We start from the raw sequence: 20,000 nt of genomic DNA, 5'->3' as shown, positions 1-20,000 counted from the left end.
GGGAGGCGGAGACATGTTCGGGGCGATAAGTGTGGGGGGGGTGTGGGGAGGGTGTTATTGCACGTGAATTATCTTAACTCCATGATGTGATTTCTACTGAGTCCCCTCTCTCCCCCCCCTCCCCAAGAGAACACCGCAAACCATAACACACCTCGCCCCCCCCCCCCTTACCACCCCCCCCCCCCCACTGACAATATGGCTTCCGGGGTGATGATGGCAGAGCGGGGACATGATCAAACCCAACGGCAGCGAGTCACACAAATGATCCTCCAGGGTGCCGTATGACAGAGTGGAGGGGGCTGGAAGGTTGGGGGGGGGGGGGGGGGGGGGTGGAGTGTATGTGTGTGTGTGTGTTTATGTGTGTGTGTGGGTGGACGGGGTGAGGGGGTGGGGGGGGCATGGCACTTATACTGCTCCTCTCGACCACGTTTTATAGCAAACCGCCACCGAGGAAAAGGAATTACTAAAAAAAACTCAGTAAATGTTATCATGTGTTGCAACTAGATAGAAAAGTCAAGTTTATGACGCCATCGGTTCTATGAATACCTGAGTTGCTTTTTTTATGTTTTTTTTTTTTACTCATTCCCATTGGCTCTCCCTTCTCTCTGTCACCATGACGACCCCATGTTGTCTCCCCGCTATTGGTTGATTGTGTTGTCTGTACTGATACTATGACTAACATGCTGACCAATCCCAGACGGACATGTAGGAGGGATCCACCGCACCCCCCCCCCCCCCCCCCCCCCCCCGCCCCCCCCGGGGTCGCTGGCTCCTGCGCCCCCCCCTTTCTCCGCTCGGACCCCCCGTCTCTTTTACAAGTCGTACCCCACATGAGACGCCTGTATATGATATATTGTGCCATGGACAGAAACAAAACCAAAAAAAAAGAAAAAAAATCAAGGCGGGTCAAGGGATACGACCGACCAATCAGATGCATGCAAATCAGAAGCAGAGCCAACGGCGCGAGAGAGAGAGAGAGACAAAAAAAGGACTCGTGCGTGGAACCTCAAAGTGTGCCGTCAAAAGGAGTCGGGTTATTTCTTGCGTGTTCCTTCTCCGTGACCCCCCCCTTCCTCCTCCTGTTTTGCCTCCTCCCCGTTGCTCCCTCCCTGTCTGACTCCCCCCCCCCCCCCTCCACGCCTCTGTATCTTAATTCTCGTCTTATCGTATCTGTTGTTTTGCCATCTGGAGAAGAGGGAGGCGTCCGAGGGACCCGACAGAGGGTTCTCAACATGTAGGTGTCCATTAACCATGTTAATTTTCTATATGTAAAATTTTTCTACAGTATTTACTTTTATTTTTATTGTTACAGTTCTTTGATGAACATAAAGTGGAAATTTATTATGGAAAAAATAGTTTTGAAGATCTAAATGAGTAAATAAAATATTACCCAAGTGAAACGAACTTCGGGGTCAATCCTTTTATTCTTCATGGTGTGTCCGTTGCCCCGCTCTCGCCCCCTGGTGGTGAGTAGCAGCACTTCAACTACAGGTGTGCTTCAGGTAAACACACCTGGCCAGCGTTGTCCATATGCAGGGCACGTCATATTTCCTCGTGAAGATGCTGTTTTCACTATGAATAAATGTTACTTCAAACTTGGACACAGGGAAACATCCACACACATATATGACTACCATCACAGCCCAAATCATCACACCCCAAATGGTCTTTGAAGGGCAACGTCAAGTTAAAGGTCATGACACGACACTCCGGGGGACCCTACTGTCCGTCGCTAGGAACCCCTTATCCACCTAGCTGTAATGCTAGGAGTGCAATGTAATATACCTTATCCACCTAGCTGTAATGCTAGTAGTGCAATGTAATATACCTTATCCACCTAGCTGTAATGCTAGGAGTGCAATGTAATATACCTTATCCACCTCGCTGTAATGCTATAGGAGTGTAATATACCTTAACCACCTAGCTATAATGCTAGAAGTGTCATATACCTTATCCACCAAACTATAATGCTAGGAGTGTAGTGTAATACACCCGTATCCACCTAGCTATGATGCTATGCTAGGAATGTATTAGACCTTATACACTTGGTATAATGCTAGCTAGGTGTGTGATAGACCTTATCTACCTAGCTTTAATGCTATGATAGGAGTGCAATATACCTTATTCTCCTAGCTAAAATGCTAAGAGAGCTCAATGTCCTGATAGTTAATGGTCCAAAGACCCGCCAGCGTGGGGACAATTGACCAGAAGAATGAGAGCAGTGGGACTGTCAGTTACAGGAATAGATCTCCCAGAGGAACCATGGAGCAGCACAGGGGAGCGGGCTGGTACTGAAGCTACTAAATCGTCGGGTCAACAGGAACTCCCAGAGGACACCGGTCAGACCAGAGAGTGAGAGGAAGTGTGAAGAATAACGCTCTAAAGCTGTCGACGGCGTCAGCTTCCCCTGATAGCAGTCACTGCAGAGGGAAGAAACCCAGTTTGGGGAAACGTTTCTGGGCTCCAATCTGAGGACTGGTGAGGGTGTAATTGCTTCCTGCTTCCTTCCATCTTTATGCTACAAACCCCCAACATTGACTCACCGACACGTGCACGCGTGTGCACGTTCAGACAAGTGTGCACGTACGTCAGGAGATGCTACTACTCTCTCAATCCACTCTCTATTCTCGCACTCCTCTCTACTCTCTCACTCATATCTCTACTCTCTCACTCCACTCTCTCTCGATCCACTCTGCATTCTATCGCTCCTCTCTCTATCCTCAGTCCACCCTATATTCTATCGCTCCTCTCTCTATCCTCAGTCCACTCTATATTCTATCGCTCCTCTCTCTATCCTCAGTCCACTCTATATTCTATCGCTCCTCTCTCTATCCTCAGTCCACTATATATTCTCAGTCATCTATCTATTCTCTCACTCCACTCTCTATTCTCTCACTCCACTCTCTATTCTCTCCCCTCCTCTCTCTGCTCCTCTTCACTTGGTCCTTGACTCCTGTTCCCGCTCACTTCCTCTCCCTCCCTCTTGTCTTCTCCTCTCTTTTGGTGAAAGTGTTTTTCCAGGTTCTTTGGTTTGGTGAGGTCTGATGATCTCAGCGTCTTCCTCGTCCCCCCCCTTCCCTCGCCGCGGCGCCCGGCCTTGACCCGGTGGCGGCCCCGCGCGCCGAAAACACCCACGCGGTGGCCGCTATATTTAGAGGCTGGAGTATTTGCAACAACACACACATCCCGTGGCAACAGGAGCCCGATCTGCCTCAGGCTGCGTGTTGACGGTTCGAGAACCCGGCGCCAATGCCAAGAAAGATGGCAGATGGCGAGGTCTCTCCACTGCTGTTCCTGATAGGAGTGGTTCACTTTGAGGAGTGGTTCACTCAGGGAAGCAGATGCGGGTTGGAGAGTTCCTCGTGTTTGGTTGAGTGTGTGTTTTTCTGTTTTTAATCTCCACAGGTGCAGAAGGCATAAGTAGATACCTTTTATCAGGGGAGGAGGATGATGGCCTTGTTTTCGCGGCAGATCTTCCCTTTATGTCTTAACACCTGCGCCCTGTCTCCCTTATTGTATCGTCTTCTGTGTGTCTTTGTTCGAGAGAGAGAGTTTGTGTGTGGGTGTGTGTGTGTGTTTGTGTCTTTGTATGTTTGGGTTGTGAGCTACAGAATGTGTATATGTGTTGAAAAGGATAGTTTGAGTTTGTGTGTTTATTTGTGTATGTGTGTATGTCCATGGTTGTGGGATATAGTTTTGTGTGTTTGTGTCTTTGAATGTGTGGGTGTGAGTGAGTATATGTGTGTGAGAGAGATAGTTTGTGTATGTCCATGTGTCTGAGTGATAGTTGTGTGTGTGTGCTTCTTTGTGTGTCTGTGTGTGTAGGGCAGGACTGTGGGAGAGTGTGTGTGTGTGTGGTCATGTCATGAGCTCAAGGCTGTACTTCTCTTCCTGCGCACAAATAAGTCACAAAGTGTACCAACACATGAAGTTCCCACAGTGTTACACACAAACTCTCTCTTAAACACACACACACACACACACACACACACACACACACACACACACACACACACACACACACACACACACACACACACACACACACACACACACACACACACACACACACACACACACACACACACACACACACACAAAGACACTGACAATAAACACTATTTCAGCAGACAGTAAAAGGTTTAGTTGAGGAATAAACTGAAACAAGAGACAAAATAGTTTCAGATATTTTAGGCATGAATACATTTGTATAGAATCAACAGAAATTAGTGTGTTAATCATCATTATAATGAACTATCAAGTATCAATTGCATTCTTCGGGTGAAATGGATGCTTAAATGGAAAACAATCATAACGAATACTGTTGAAAAGACGTTCGGTTAAATCATGGAATAGACAAGCGCTCGGTGCATTCAAGGAAAAACAAACTAGTGTGAAACGTCTTGGAAGAAGCTACAATGCTTAGAGTAACACAAATTAAAAAAAAATGTGTACGGTACACTTATTGAGCGTCGCTAAGTTTGTCAGGAAGGAATGCGTCTCTTCTCCCGAGAGAGGTCTCATCTCCTCTCCACCTCTGACACTGGGGCTGTCTCTGGAAGATGGAGTGAGGGGGGTCTCTCTGGGAGAGTGAGGAGAGGGGGGGGTCGCTGGGAGATGGAGGGAGGGGCCCCACTACCAGGCCCCCAGCACATGGAGCCATAAAACCCTGGCGCTGGGGGGCCGGCAAGGCCACGGGGATAAGGGGGAGGGATGACAAGACTCTGACCACAACAACGCCGTCAGCCAACGCACCGTACCCAACAGTCCGGGACCTCAGCCGCCGCACAGCCGCACGGATGAGGGAGGCAGCCCCGAGCATGAGGAAGATGGCGCTGATGACGATGACTGTGATGACGGTGATGAAGGGGGCCCAGTCCTGCGTGGTTCAGGGGTCCGGCACCGTGGAGTGCGTTGGCGGTAACATCACGGAGATGCCCTCGTTGAGCCCGCACACCACCGTCACCCTGTGAGTACATACGCACGCACACGCACGCACGCACACACGCACAAGTACGCACACACACACACACGCACACACACACACACACACACACAAACACGTGTGAATATCTTAATACATGCGACATGCTCACTAACATTTAATGTGTCATTTTAGAGCTAACCAAGGTCACTGCAAACGCTCACTAAAAGACATGGACGCTGCGGAACACATGATGGTGTTTTTGTTGTTTTATCGCTCACAAACTTCACAGACCTGACATCAGTCGCTCTTCTCAAAGGTTTTCCGGTCATGTTGGACTGACCTGGTAGAGGTCAACAGGATTATAACTGGTTTGAACCGGTTAGACGTCCGGAGCGTCAGGTGTTGATCTCGTCGGGACCACCAGCCATGCTGACGCTGAATGCCTTCCGAACACGCTAAGCTGAAGAGCATACTTCTCTTTAAGACTGTCAATACATGTTGGATCCAGTGTCAGAGCTAATACCAGTAAGGGATGTGCAGGGTTAGGGTTAGGTTTTAATGTTGCCAGGCCAATGATGAAAAACCGAATGTTTAGAGGCATAATGTGAAGCATGATTAGTTGTTTATTTTCAAATATACAGCTTTTAGGGACAGACAGAGCAACGGATAAGATATCTAAGATATCACATACATAAGACATCTTATCTTGACCGTTTCCATGACCAAATGCATGTAAGGCACATCACTATAAGTCTGTTTTCTATACACATCTACATGTGTGTTGCAGCACTGCAGCATTAGATTTTACCAGGAACTACATATTTAATTTAGCCTCATGTGGAACATGTATTATTCAACATAATGAGTTAATGGCAGAGAGTGCATTCATTCATTCACACCCAGATAATATATTCATCTGTATTATATTAAGTTTGTCTTCCAAAATAAAACACACATTTTACAATCTTGAGCATGTCTCTAAACTTCATAAAAGGTGTTTGATCACAATAATTTAGGAAATATCTGTAATATAAAAGTGGTTCTCTGCTGAACTTTTAGCACAGTGGCTTTATGGAAGGAGTTATATCGTACTTTTTTCGGAAATAAATCAAAAATACTGTGTTTCTCTGCTTTCTCTTGCTTTTAGGATCACCCCTTTATTGAAGGTATTTACTCAACCCTAATAAAAACCTATAAAATAACAGGGTTAGGGTTAGGGTTAGGGTTAGGGTTCCCTGCTATACGTTTAGTTCTGTCTCTTTATTGAAGGTGTTTACAGTAATCGTTGAATTCAGAAAATGTCTTTAAAAAATTGTGTTTCTCTGCTAAACTTTTAAATCATCACTGTATTGAAGGTGTTTGATCGTTAGAATCCAGGAAAAATCTGTAAAAAAAACAGTGTTTCTCTGCAGAACTAAGCGGCAACATTTTATTCACAGTGTTTGATCAAATCTTTTAGAAAAATCTGCATAACAACAGTTTCTCAGCAAAACCTTTGTGTGAAAGTGTCTGTGAATATTTTTTTTTGCTCTGTTTTGAAGGGTATCATTAAATCATTTGACATTTCGCTAACCCTAACACTATATTACAGTGTATTATCACTAAACACTAATGGTTCAGCAAGGCGCTTGCTTTCACAACTGTCGTGTTCAGAGCTCCTCAGGGGTACAAAGCCTCTGTTTACATCTTAAGTGGACGTGTAGCAGCTGTCTTCTCTGGAGGTGTGTGAGAAGGAGAAATCCTCCCCCTTCTCACAGTCTCGCATTAGAGAAATTATTATTATTATTATTATTATTATTATTATTATTATTATTATTATTATGTATTATATATATATATTGTATATATATATTTATATATATATTATAATTGGGATGGTGTAAAATTGGACTTCCGCCACGGTAGGGGGCAGTGTGGTAAGGGAAGCTCATGATCATGGCATCAGGGAATAGCCCAGGGGGGTGTTGATATAAACAGCTGTTTTGTAAATATCTATAGGTTGTGCACAAGGTGTGGGTATATATGTATTTGGTGATTGTTTATTTAGTGTCATGTTTATTTTGTATTTACACAATGTACTTTCTGTTCAGTTATGTAGGATTGGTAGCTTTAGCTACAGAATGTTCCCCCAACTAATGGTCTGGCCCATACGGCCTTGATTGGTCCACTTCATTTCCCTATTTAATGGCTGCCTCATTTGGTGTTTGGGAGCTGAAGGTGGTGCTGGCTTGACGGGAGGCCAGTACGAGAGACGTATGTTTTGGTTAGGCTATGTTATGTTATGCTATCTTAGGTTATGCTTGCTGACTGATGCAGGCGTTTTCTTTTCTTTTGGAACGTTGCTTTATTTTTTTGGGAATTTTTTGGAGAAAATAAAAATTCGCTTTTCTTTGTCCTGAGACAATTGCCCTCATTTTTGCCAACACTCTCAGAATCTGGTTGGCCGTATCCCAGAGACGTGGGGCGACCACGCCGGTCCCTCACAAGGTGTTACAGAAGCTGATCCCTGGTTTGATTAATGTGTAAACAGTTATCTGAAAGGGAGTAGGAAGCATTTGTTTAGTGAAGATTTTAGAGATTATTTTATTGAGAAAATTCCAACATTCCAATTTAAACTAAATTTATACTAAATTCTTAAAATAATATCGCCCATGCAGTATGAGCGATATTTGTTTAAGAATTTAGTACCTTAAATTTGAAGAAGATGACTAACGAAGATACTTATGAAGATACCTATGATTTGTTGTCCATACTTCTGGACCAAATATTGTACTGATACACCTTTAGAAGGAGAGAGAATCTAATATTAGGATTTCTTTATCCTGTTTTATTATTTTAATTGATAAACACACACCAGTTATTTAATGTAAAACATACTGGTATTGATAAAAATGAATTCATAATGGTTAAATAAAATTCCAATTGGGCTCAAGAGGGTCACATACTTTCTAGCAGCACCGTCAACAACAGCTTAGCTTATTTTAGTTATGTATTTTGTTCATAAGAACCCATATTTGCCAGTTGTGTTTTGATTGTATGCATTTATGTATCAATCATGTTAACTTTAAGAGGCACTATTACTGATTACTTTTTGTGAAAGTAACAAGTAGAAAGTAACAAGAAGTAATAATAATAATTGCAAGACAGAGAAAGGCAGTACAAGAAGCCATGACATTAAGTGGTTCCCTTTGGTAAATACAGAAAAAAGTTAAAAGTTTGCAAGTGTTCTTTCCTTGTTTAGCTAAAATCAGTTTTATTTTTAAGTTACAATGTGAACGACAATGTACAATTATTTGTCAGATTTCCTGCCACAATTTATAAAAAAAAAATATTTTTGCATTGCAGTCACATACTTTTTTTTCAGTGTAGGATTCTGTTCTTCTTTTACACCTCACACATCACACATATCAAAATCCAAAGCTTGGATATCAATAAGCTAATGTTGCAGCTGAAATGTTCTCCACATCACAAGACATGATGTGATACCATCTTTTTGGCACAGTAAATGTTTTTGTCCCAACATGTCAGTAGAACTACCCAGAAGTGCTTGTCTATCTACTGGTACAAAGGCCTGTGTAAAAAGTGAAGTCTGAACTGAGGCTGGGTAGCTGGTTTTAGTATAGTACTGCTGCACCCCCTGTAATCTAAGATGCACCCCAAGGCATTCTGCTGTGGAACCGGGCCTGCTCATACATACTGAAAGGCGAAACACTGCCGTGGTGAATAACTTCCACAACGTATTCCTTTTGTACGTGTTTTCCACTGAGCCTGACTATAGGACTCCAAAGAGGAAGACACGTTTTTGCCAAACGAGTGGAACTCAGTTTGGAGGAATTGTGGGGGATGTAGTTCTAACTGGCCCTTTGTGTGTTGACAGGAATATCAGCCAGACCCATATCAAAGGATTGTCTCTCGAGACCTTCACAAACCTGAGCCACCTCAGCAAAGTGTAAGTAGTGTGTGTGTGTGTGTGTGTGTGTGTGTGTGTGTGTGTGTGTGTGTGTGTGTGTGTGTGTGTGTGTGTGTGTGTGTGTGTGTGTCTGTATTATTGTTCATTTCTCTAGCCATGCATGACTATAGACAGAATGTGTGTGATTGTGAATGTGCTTCCATGGAAGCATGCCCGTATGTGTATCTATGTGTGTTTGTGTGTGTGTGTGTCTGTCTGTGTGAGAGTTTGTGTGGGTGTGAGTTTGTATGTCAGTTTGTGTGTGTGTGCGTGTCTGTGTGCGCATGTGTGTGTCTGTGTGTGTGTGTGAGTGTGTGTATGCATTTCATGGATCAATAAATAAACCATTTGGGGGTTCCTGTGCCCCCCCCACCCGCCCCCGCCCCCGCTCTCCGTGCACTCACAGAAAAACACAGCAGGCCTCAGCAGCAGACACCCCCATTTTGAGTCCCTTGGTTTCTATGGCGACACGGCTGCATGTGTGTTTGTCCCCGCAGCCCCCGGCCCCACGGAGCCTGGGGGTCCTATACAGCTTCTGAACCCGTTGGTCCCCCGGGATGAGCTGTGTGTTTGTGGTCTTTCACTTGTGGATGTGTGCCTGTGTGTTTGTGTGTGTATATATGTGTGTGGGTAATGTAGGGTGACCAGATTTGAGTTTGTGAAAAAGAGGACACTTCGTCGCGGGGGGGGGGGGGGGGGGGGGGGCGAAAACATGGGTATTTTTTCTTTAGTTCGTCCGTGAACTTACATTTACGTTTAGGCATGGCTGCAGACAGTGGCGATCCTAGGTCCAATTGCGCCCCGGGCAAGATTGTTGAGGGGGGGGGGGGGCAGACTCTCTCTACAGTCAGCTCGCGCAAGAAGGTGGAACGTAAGGGAGATACCATTTCCAGAACTTGGAAGGCCGTAATAACCATAGACATATACAATGGTAATAACTAGTAGGTTATGTGAAAGACCCAGAAACACAAATATGCGACGAGGCAAAAAAAAAAAAAAAGATAATAATAACAATAATATATATATTTTTTTTTTTTTGCGACGAGGCAAAATACCGGACGTTTTTGGAATCCCTGCCGGACGCATTTTTTAGGTCTCGAAAAGAGGACATGTCCGGGAAAAAGAGGACGTCTGGTCACCCTAGGTAATGTATGTGTGTGTGTGTGTGTGTGTGTGTGTGTGTGTGTGTGTGTGTGTGTGTGTGCACGCGTGTGTGTGTACGCGTGTGTGTCTGTGTGTGTCTATGTATGTATGTGTGTTTGTGTGTCTGTGTATGTATGTATGTGTGTTAGTGGGTGCCTGTGTGTCTATGGTTATGGGGATCAGGCTGATTTACAGATCTACATCTGCAGAGATCCGTCTGTGTAGACCTAGACCTATCTGTGTAGAGGTCAGAGGGCACTGGGCAGAGCTGTGTGTGTACATACCGCCCCGTCTCGTTAGTGTTTCCACCAGGGGCGCTTCACATCCCAAATGTACGTCGACAAAAGTGTTGGAAACCAATCAAAAAACTGTGACCGTTCCCTGTTGGACCAATCAGTGATTAGCTGAGGCCTGCTTAGACTGGCAACAGGTCGCTAACGTCTGGTAGGTTGTTAACATGTTGCTATAACCTTCCTCTGCTAGGTTGTTAGCATGTTGCAAACGTGTAGGTTCCCAACAACATGCTAACCTCTGGGAGGATAGCTTGTGGACCTAGCGCGTAGTTCCGCTTGCAAAAGGGGCGTGTACTAAGTTGGACGATCTTGCTGGCTCCTCCCCTTCCTCCCAGGTGGATCATGAAGAACGTCATGCTGCTGAAGATCCAGGACTTCGCCTTTGCTAACCTCCCAGCGCTCCGGATTATGTGAGTGCGGCAGACATCACCCACTGAACTCCACATCGAGTTGGGTGTGTGTGTGTGTGTGTGTGTGTGTGTGTGTGTGTGTGTGTGTGTGTGTGTGTGTGTGTGTGTGTGTGTGTGTGTGTGTGTGTGTGTGTGTGTGTGTGTGTGTGTGTGTGTGTGAAGAAAATCGGATTATTAATGAGAACGTGTGTGTGTGTGTGTGGGTGGGTGTGTGTGTCTGTGTATCAGTGTTCGTAAAAGAAAGACATGACAGCATTGCATTATGTTTTTTATATCCCTTGGTTAATTTGCTCAGTTGAAGGGTGTGTGTGTGTGTGTATGTGTGTGATTGTGTGTGTGCATACATGTGTACATGTGTGGGAGTGTTTACATGTGTGTAAAATGTGTGTGGCTGTGGGAGCGTGTGTTTGTAAATGCGTGTTGTGTGTGTGTGTGTGTGTGTGTGTGTGTGTTTGTGTGTGTGCATGATTAGTTTGTGTTCAGCCTCTTATAAGCACTGAGGTTACCGATGAGCCAAACATGTCAGATGAACTGCTCATTTATTGATGCCTGGTGTTCTCCTTCCAGATACATCTCTGAGAACCCCGTGTTGGAGACCATCGGCTCCAACGCCTTCTCCAACCTCTCTGCGCTCAACGAGATGTAAGTGGGCTGGAGAACCAAGCCATGCAGCGACAGCACAGCAACACTTAGGCCCGACATCCAGCTATTCACCTCTCCCTTTATGAATGGTGTTCGTATAGACGTGTGCCGTCGTGTGTGTGTGTGTGCGAGTGTGTGTGTGTGTCCATACTTTTGTGTGTGTGTGTTCGTACCTTTGTGTGTCTGTGTGCGTATGTGTGTGAGCGTGCGTGCATGCGTGTTTGCAAGTGTGTGCGTGTATACATGTGTATGTGTGTGTGCTTGCGTGTTATTGTGATGGCGTGTATGTGTGCGTGTGTATGTTTATTTGTGTGTTTTCCCACCAGAATCATCACCAAGTCGAAGCACCTGAAGAGCATCCACAGCTCCGCCTTCAGAGGCCTGAGCGAGCTGCAGTACCTGTTAGTATATGTTAGTACCTGTTAGTACCTAGTACTACCTGTTAGTACCTGTTATTACCAGGTACTAACTACCTGTTAGTACCTGTTAGTACCTGTTAGTACCTAGTTATACCTGTTAGTACCTGTTAGTGCCTGTAGATGCCTGTTAGTGCCTGCTAGTAATCTATATATATAGGTTGAGGGTTGTGTATGTAATATATGTATATATATCGTAAGGGCAGGGTAAAAATCCAATCTGCATCTATTTCAAATGTTACTTTTGATTGTTTGAAGTGTATTCAAATTCGATGTTAGTATTGTGGCAGGGTGAGTTTCAACAGTTAAAGACCCATCCTTATGTACTAGTTGTGTATGTGCTTACTGTAGTAGCAGAGCACATTTATTTTGTGAATGAGGTGCTGCAGGTTGTGGCGAAATTGAATACATCACATAGTCATTTGAGGCCGACTCAGTGTATTGAAAGAAGACCAATATCCATATTGCAGACAGACCACTGTTTGAAATTGTAATCATTTTGGTGTCTCTCTTCATGGTTCTGCTGTGGAGAACCATCTCAAACACCGGCCTCGAGGTTTTCCCAGACTTCAGCAGAATCCTCTCTACTACATCGGGATTCCTGCTGTAAGCATGCACGCACGCACTCACACACATGCACACACGGGCACACACACACACACACATACACACACAGACACACACATGCACACACACACGCACGGTCGCAAGGCAACCATTTTTACTGTGCGAACACACCATTTTAGACTCATTGTTAGTGTATTGGTCGCCCTTGAGTTGCTGAACCTCGCGGGGCCCGGTCTGACACCTCAGTCCGTCCTGCTCCATGTCCCAAGGGTCCTAGACGAGAACAGCTTCCTACAGAGGGTCCCCGGAAACGCCTTCAGGGGTCTCTGCACGTGGACCATCGATGAGATGTAAGAGGCCCTCTGAGCCTGCTCCTCTGAGCCTGCTCCTCTGAGCCTGCTCCTCTGAGCCTGCTCCTCTGAGCCTGCTCCACATCCTCTGTCCCCTCCTGGAGGCGGGACTCTCCGGCCCTCCCTCTGCAGACGGCGGGATTGATTGGATGGATGATCCTTCCGCTCAGATCCCTGGACATCAATTACACATCCTCCTTGCTGAAGTGTTGGTCTTTTACCGAGTTTCTAATTGAGTCGTAAGGATAGAATAGAGGATAGATTCTATCCTCCCGAATAGAGAATATATTATTGAGAATAGAGGATGGATTCTATCCTCCCGAATAGAGAATATATTATAGAGAATAGAGCATACATTCTATCCTCTGTTTTTCGTGATAAAAAATACATCAGCTCCTGTCGTGTTCAAACCTGCTCGCTTACGACCCAACGTGGCTTCCTCTCCCACCGTAGACAGCTGACCAGGAACGGCATCACAGAGGTGGAGAGTGACGCCTTCAACGACACCCGGCTGATTCGACTGTGAGTCAGACGGCTGCACCCAAACTACACCCAAACATGAATACAGTAGTCTTCTTCTCTCTTCCTTACTGACATTCTTCCTTACTGATGTTCTCCAATTCCTACAGCTCGCCATCTTTCTTCTTACAGTCTCTTGATTTTCTTTCGTTCTTTCGTTCTTTATTTCTGTCCTTTGTTTCTTCCTCTCCTTCCCTCCTCCTTTCCCCCTCTCTGCCTCTAGTCTTGTTTGGCGTTGACGTTCGGCCTGTCCTTCCCTCTCCTCCCTCTGCTTCTCCGTGCTTTCCTCCTGCAGGATTCTGACAGGCAACCACCAGCTCTCCACCATCCACCCCAACGCCTTCTCTGGGTCTGCAGGACTGACGTTACTGTGAGTAGGATGAGCGTCTGTCTCTCTGACAGGCCACGCATGGCGCATTCTTCTGGGGAACGGAACCGGCCAATCACTGTAGGCTAATCTAAATAATCATCCAATTAGGATTGGAATTGAACAATTAATGATCCGGGCGTGGCCTCTTCTTGAATATTGCATTTCAAGAAGAGGCCACGCCCACTGCGGTGTAGAGAGAACATGGAGGAGAACGTATGATGAACTATCGAGGGGTCCCAAATTTACATTTGAATGTTATTATAAATTATGTATATTCTATATATTCTAGCAATGGGAAGACAAGTGCTAGTGTTATCTTTGTCGACGGTCTACAAATGTAACCCCTGTGTTTAACTAGGTAGCTAGCCGATACTTGCTAAAACGTCCTTTGAATAAGGCAAACGTTTGCGATGAACATAACAAGACTGTAAGACGGTTACGATCCAATGCGCGAGACAAAGTGTCCGTTGTCTGTCCGAGCAGCCGTTCTGCTCCTCCGCTGAATCTCCGTTTGTGAGTTTTTGTTGCCATCTGTTGTTGTAATGGAAGATCTACAACTAAGTTCAGGAACCATTGGTTATTGCTCCTGTTCTTAGCGGTTTAATGGAGGGAAAATGTGTTCTAATGTCACCTCATCAGCGTGGTCTGTGAACATTCTCGTTCTTCATGATATCTCCTGGAGCAGATTGATGATTATTCATGCTTTACAACGCGGTTTGATGTTTCTAAGTACATGAGAAAATGTGATACACACTAACACTCATCTGCCAATGATCCATAGCTAATCTACACATTTGTGCTACATTTAGTGGTTAATCAGTATTTGGGATGCATTTGGCATTTATTGATGCAACCCAACTAACTCCCATCGTATTTAGTCCGACCTTTCGAAGTGCATTTTAAAGAGACGATGAGCTCAGCTCTGATAACGTGAGGCCGGTTCACATAGCAGAAACCTTCAAATGATGGACAGGTAATTTGGGTAGAAAAGGAAGTTAGGGTTGCTTCAGATGACACTCTGAGTTTGGCGTGTTGACATCACAGTGCATGCCTGACCCACACCTCCATGCGAGCCAGCTTTTACCGATAGTTGTAATCAGGAATAGAAGTCGTCATCAAGGTTGGACCATTGCAGTCTATTTCACTTCCTTCCAGTGTAATGAGATGATTCTGTTGTCACTTGGATAAACCATGCTATTACCACTTTACAAATGTTTGATGAACACCAAGCCATCTCTGACAAAACTTGCTGAAAAGATAAACCATGCTTTTAGGTATTAAGTCGTGAACTCAAAACTGTTTGACGATATTTAGTGATTCCATTATAAAGAAAGAAGTTAACTGTAGAGAGGAACGTGTTGTGTCTGCATATTTATAATGTAGCTGTACTAACAAGATTCAGCTCAGAATTATTTAAACGGGATATTCACAAAAACGTTGGTACCAGATTATCTTCCCTTTGATATAGCCTGTCAAACATAATTCAGTTACTTCCTATCCTTTAATGGAACTTTCCCTTTATTCAACTCTAATCTTAAACGACGATTAGGATAATGAACTGAAATACCCAATTAATTCACGAAAAACAGAGGAAAGAATCTGTTCTCTATTCTATCCTCACGACTGAATTAGAAATCTGCTAAGAGTCCCAACAAGAGTTTACGGCCTTTAGCAGACGCTTTGATACAAGGCGACTTACATCGTTTAATACCCACACAGACACACCGACGGCAGAGTCAACCATGCAAGGCGACAGCCAGCTTGTCAGGAGCACTTAGGGTTAAGTGTCCTGCTCAGGGACACATCAACACTCAGCTAAAGGGAACTGGGGATCGAACTTGCAACCTTTCGGTTACAAGACAACTGCTCTACCTCCTGAGCTAAGCCGACCCCATATGTGTGTATTTCAGCAAGCAGTGTCTGAACTTGATATCCCGGGAGTATTCGTGGGGTAAAGTCCCGCCTGGAGACGGGGTCTCTAACAGGGTCACCCTCTGGGATCCCCCAGGGACGTGTCCAACACGGCGGTCCGCTCGCTGCCCGAGTCCATCCTGGAGGGCCTGGAGACGCTGAGCGCGGAGAACGCCCGCCAGCTGCGGACGCTGCCTCCGCTGTTCGGCCGGCTGAGGCACGCCAACCTCACCTATCACTGGCACTGCTGCGCCTTCCTCGACTCCAACAGCACGTAATGCATCATGGGAAATCCACCGCAGTCGGTGGGGATGGGAGGGGGTCACCCAACCGTTAATGATGGGGGATTAAATCCAGTTAAAATATGGACATAAGTGATAAAGGATTCCATCAATATTGTCTTTTGTTATTAAGCAATTCGTGAATCATAATGAATCATGATCTTTATTTTGATAATGTTTTTGTTGCATTGTTAAAACTGAATCGGTGTGCATACGTTTTTTGTGTGTTTGTGTGTATCTATAAATGTGTGTGTGTTTGTTTGTGTATCTGTATTCATGTGCGTTTGTGTGTTCGTGTCTGTACCTGTGTGTGTGTGTGTGTGTTTGGAGCTGCAAATGTGTGTTCGTTTGTATATCATTATCCGTGTGTGTTTGTATCTGTGTGCATTTTTGTGCATCTCTATACCTCTGTGTGTGTATCTCTATACGTGTGTGTGTATCTCTGTACCTGTGTGTGTATCTCAATTCCTGTGTCTGCGCGTGTGTATCTCTGTGTGTATCTCTTGATCTTTGTGTGTGTGTGTGTTTGTATGTGTGTGTGTATTTCTTTACCTGTCTGTGTGTGTATCGCTTTATATATATGCGTGTGTGTGTGTGTATCTCTTTACCTGTCTGTGTGTGTGTATCTCTTACCTGTCTGTGTGTGTGTGTATCTCTATACCTTTTTGTATTTCTTTACCTGTGTGTTGGTATGTGTGTATCTCTTTATCTTTGTGTGTGTGTGTGTATTTCTTTACCTGTCTGTGTGTGTATCTCTTTATCCATATGTTTGTGTGTGTGTATCTCTTTACCTGTGTGTGTGTGTGTGTGTGTGTGTGTGTGTGTGTGTGTGTGTGTGTGTGTGTGTGTGTGTGTGTGTGTGTGTGTGTGTGTGTGTGTGTGTGTGTGTGTGTGTGTGTGTGTGTGTCGGCCGCAGGTCCAAGTGGAACTCCTTCTGTTCACAGCCGGAGGCCCATCTGCCGATGAACCGGAAGTTCTACCAGGCCCACTGCACCAAGTCCTGCAACCCCCAGCCCGACGAGCTGAACCCCTGCACGGACATCATGGAGACGTCCCCCCTCAGGGTCCTCATCTGGGTCATCTCCCTCCTGGCCCTGCTGGGCAACGCCACGGTGCTGCTAGTGCTGCTAGGTGACCTGGGGGGGGGGGGGGGGGGGGGGTGTTGGAGGAGATGGGGGGGGGGGGGGCTGGGGTTCTGGGCGGAGGTGATGGGGTCCGACAGGATGGGGAGGGCGGAGGTCTCGGTTGGAGGTGATGGGGTCCGACAGGATGGGGAGGGTGGAGGTCTCGGTTGGAGGTGATGGGCTCCGACTGGGAAAAAGGACCGACTGTTGGGGGATCCTGTGCGACTCCCTCTAATGTGTGTGTGAGCGAACTGTAACAAAACCTCTTTCCCTCCCCCACCCGCTGTCTCCCTCCCACCCCCTCCCATCTCCCCCTCCCCCCCCCCCCCCCCCCTCCCCCTCCCGCTGCCTCCCCCCACCTCTCCGTCTCCCTCCCACCCTCCTCACCCAGCCAGCCGGGCCAAGCTCACCGTCCCTCGTTTCCTGATGTGCCACCTGGCGTTCGCGGACCTGTGCATGGGCGTGTACCTGGTCGTCATAGCGATGGGGGACATGGTCACGCGGGGGCAGTACTTCAACCACGCCATTGCCTGGCAGATGGACTACGGCTGCAACATCGCCGGCTTCTTCACGGTGTGTGTGTGTGTGTGTGTGTGTGTGTGCGTGTTTGTGTCTGTCTGTGTTTAGATGTTTGTGTGTTGGAAATTCTTTATTAGGAACAATCCCTGGAGATGAATCATCTCGTTTTCAAGGGGGTCCTATAAACTACAATATGGACATTTTATCGTACAATTCAGCAAGACAAGACAAACAAAACAAAACAAAACAAAACAAAACAAAACAAAACACATGGACATAGCACATATATCATTGTGTCATAAATCTGTTAAAATTATGGTTAAAGCGTTTCGTGAAATACCAATGGAATATAATTTATCCAGTAGATCGTAGTGGTCGACAAGGTCAAAAGCCTTGGTAAGGTCAATAAAGATTGCACCGGTCAGTTTACGATTAGCAGATGCAGAGTGTATGTCATTGGTGAGTTGGTGTGTGTGAGTGAGCCTGTTTATTTGTCTGTGTCTGTGTTTGCGTGCGTGTTTACATGTGTGTACGTGTGCTTGTGTGTGCGTGTTCGTTGGTCTGTCTGTCTGTGTGTGTGTTTGCGTGTCTGTGTTTAAGTATTTGTATGTGTGTTTACATGTGGGTCTGTGTTTTCATGTGTGTGTGTGTGCATGGGTGTTTCCATGTGTGCTTGTGTGTTTACATGTTTTTGTGTGTGTGTGTGTGTGTGTGTTTCCCTTGGTGTTTCACTGTGTGCGCGTGTGTTTGCATGTTTGTGTATGTGTGTTTACATGTGTGTGTGTGTGTGTGTGTATCCATGTGTACGTGTGTTTCCATGTGTGTGTGTGTCCAGGTGTTTACATGGGTGTGTGTGTGTCTGTGTGTGTGTGTCCCCAGGTGTTTACGTGTGTGTGTGTGTGTGTGTGTGTGTGTGTGTGTGTGTGTGTGTGTGTGTGTGTGTGTGTGTGTGTGTGTGTGTGTGTGTGTGTGTGTGTCCAGGTGTTTGCCAGCGAGCTCTCGGTCTTCACTCTGACCGCCATCACCTTGGAGCGCTGGCACACCATCACCAACGCCCTGCGCCTGGACCGCAAGATCCGGCTGCGCCACGCCTGCGTCGTCATGGCGGCGGGCTGGGTGTTCGCCCTGCTGGCCGCCGCGTTGCCCACCCTGGGGGTCAGCAGCTACGACAAGGTGGGGACCCCCGGTGCCCGTTTGGGGGGGTGGGGGGGGGGGGGGGGAGGTCTGGGTCCTACGCTAATGGGAGCTGCGAGGATGCTTAGTATATTCTGTCATATCAAATGTATGTATATATTTATATATATATATGTATACATATTTAGTATATGTATGTATGGATGCCAATGTATGCTACACATGAACCTCCTGAGATGAAGCAATTTGATTGGTTCGCTACTTCGGGATATTGGCCAATATCCCATGATTGAGACCTCAAGCTCTGGATATTGCGTGACGGTCGTATCGTCGTTGCTCGCGTGTGGCTGTGGGTTCTTGTGTGTGTGTGTGTGTGCGCGTGTTTGCATGCTTTTTTGTCGCGTGCGTGTGTGCATGTGTTTACGTGTGCATGTGTTTGTTTGTGTGTGCATTTGCATGTGCATGCATGTGTGTGTGTTTGTGTGTGTGTGTGTGTGTGTGTGTGTGGGCCTTCTCGTGTGTTTGCATGAGTGTGTTTGTTCGCTTGTGTTTGTGTGTGTGTGTGTTTGTGTTCACGTGAAATTGTGTGTGTGTGCATGCGCCCCCCCCCCAAGGTGAGCATCTGCCTGCCGATGGACGTGGATTCCCTGCTGTCCCAGGTGTACGTGGTGGGCCTGCTGCTGCTCAACGTGCTGGCCTTCCTGGTGGTCTGCGTCTGCTACCTCAGCATCTACCTGGCGGTGCGCAAGCCCTCGTCCACGCCGGCGCACGCCGCCGACACCGACGTGGCGCAGCGCATGGCCGTGCTCATCTTCACCGACTTCCTGTGCATGGCGCCCATCTCCTTCTTCGCCATCTCGGCCGCCCTGAAGCTGCCGCTCATCACCATGTGGCACGCCAAGCTGCTGCTGGTGCTCTTCTACCCCATCAACTCCTGCGCCAACCCCTTCCTCTACGCCTTCTTCACGCGCACCTTCCGCCGCGACTTTGTGCTGCTGGCCGCGCGCTTTGGCCTCTTCAAGGCGCAGGCGCAGATCTACCGCACCGAGAGCTCCACCTGTCAGCAGCCCGCCTGGGCCTCGCCCAAGAGCAGCCACGGCACTCTGTACTCGCTGGCCAACATCAGCCACTAGCCCCCCGGACCCTCTGGTCCTCCCCTCCACCCACCTGCAGCCACAGGACGCTGGACTCACTGGCCAACAGTCACTAGCCCTCGACCCACTATAGCCCTCACAGGACCCTGGAACCACTGGCCTCACAGGACGCTGGACTCACTGGCCAACAGTCACTAGCCCTCGACCCACTAGCCCTCACAGGACCCTGGAACCACTGGCCAACATGAGTCTCCTCCGCTCCACCCCAGGCCCTTACCAGCAGCCGCCACCAGGGGGCAGTGAGGGTCCAACCCAGAGCCAACGGCTTTGGGGAAATCTCACGGGAACTGG

At 46.8% G+C, this 20,000-nt stretch overlaps 1 protein-coding gene across 4 annotated transcripts in view; it reads left to right on the top strand.

Annotated features, from left to right (window-relative positions):
* The first annotated feature begins 4,626 nt into the window (after nucleotides 1-4,626).
* The window catches only part of fshr (follicle stimulating hormone receptor), a 15,748-nt gene continuing 374 nt past the window's right edge, over nucleotides 4,627-20,000 (top strand). Inside the window, exons 1-14 of one of the 4 annotated variants that reach the window (XM_056577434.1) lie at nucleotides 4,627-4,969; nucleotides 8,805-8,876; nucleotides 10,648-10,722; nucleotides 11,290-11,364; nucleotides 11,691-11,765; nucleotides 12,312-12,386; nucleotides 12,617-12,697; nucleotides 13,151-13,219; nucleotides 13,512-13,586; nucleotides 15,595-15,771; nucleotides 16,695-16,890; nucleotides 17,298-17,475; nucleotides 18,403-18,594; nucleotides 19,170-20,000. The exon at nucleotides 19,170-20,000 is cut by the window's right edge and continues 374 nt beyond it. In XM_056577434.1, the coding sequence (XP_056433409.1) occupies nucleotides 4,800-4,969; nucleotides 8,805-8,876; nucleotides 10,648-10,722; nucleotides 11,290-11,364; nucleotides 11,691-11,765; nucleotides 12,312-12,386; nucleotides 12,617-12,697; nucleotides 13,151-13,219; nucleotides 13,512-13,586; nucleotides 15,595-15,771; nucleotides 16,695-16,890; nucleotides 17,298-17,475; nucleotides 18,403-18,594; nucleotides 19,170-19,765 (2,106 nt within the window). In that variant the 5' untranslated portion in view covers nucleotides 4,627-4,799 and the 3' untranslated portion in view covers nucleotides 19,766-20,000. Of the gene's footprint in view, nucleotides 4,970-8,804; nucleotides 8,877-10,647; nucleotides 10,723-11,289; nucleotides 11,365-11,690; nucleotides 11,766-12,311; nucleotides 12,387-12,616; nucleotides 12,698-13,150; nucleotides 13,220-13,511; nucleotides 13,587-15,594; nucleotides 15,772-16,694; nucleotides 16,910-17,293; nucleotides 17,476-18,402; nucleotides 18,595-19,169 lie in introns of all 4 variants that reach the window. The other 3 variants (XM_056577435.1, XM_056577436.1, XM_056577437.1) reach the window with 3 other exon arrangements.

Source organism: Gadus chalcogrammus, chromosome 18 (genome assembly GCF_026213295.1).
Source record: "Gadus chalcogrammus isolate NIFS_2021 chromosome 18, NIFS_Gcha_1.0, whole genome shotgun sequence".
Lineage (NCBI taxonomy): Eukaryota > Metazoa > Chordata > Actinopteri > Gadiformes > Gadidae > Gadus > Gadus chalcogrammus.
Note: the sequence above shows the minus strand (reverse complement) of the source record. Positions and strands in the feature narration are given on the sequence as shown.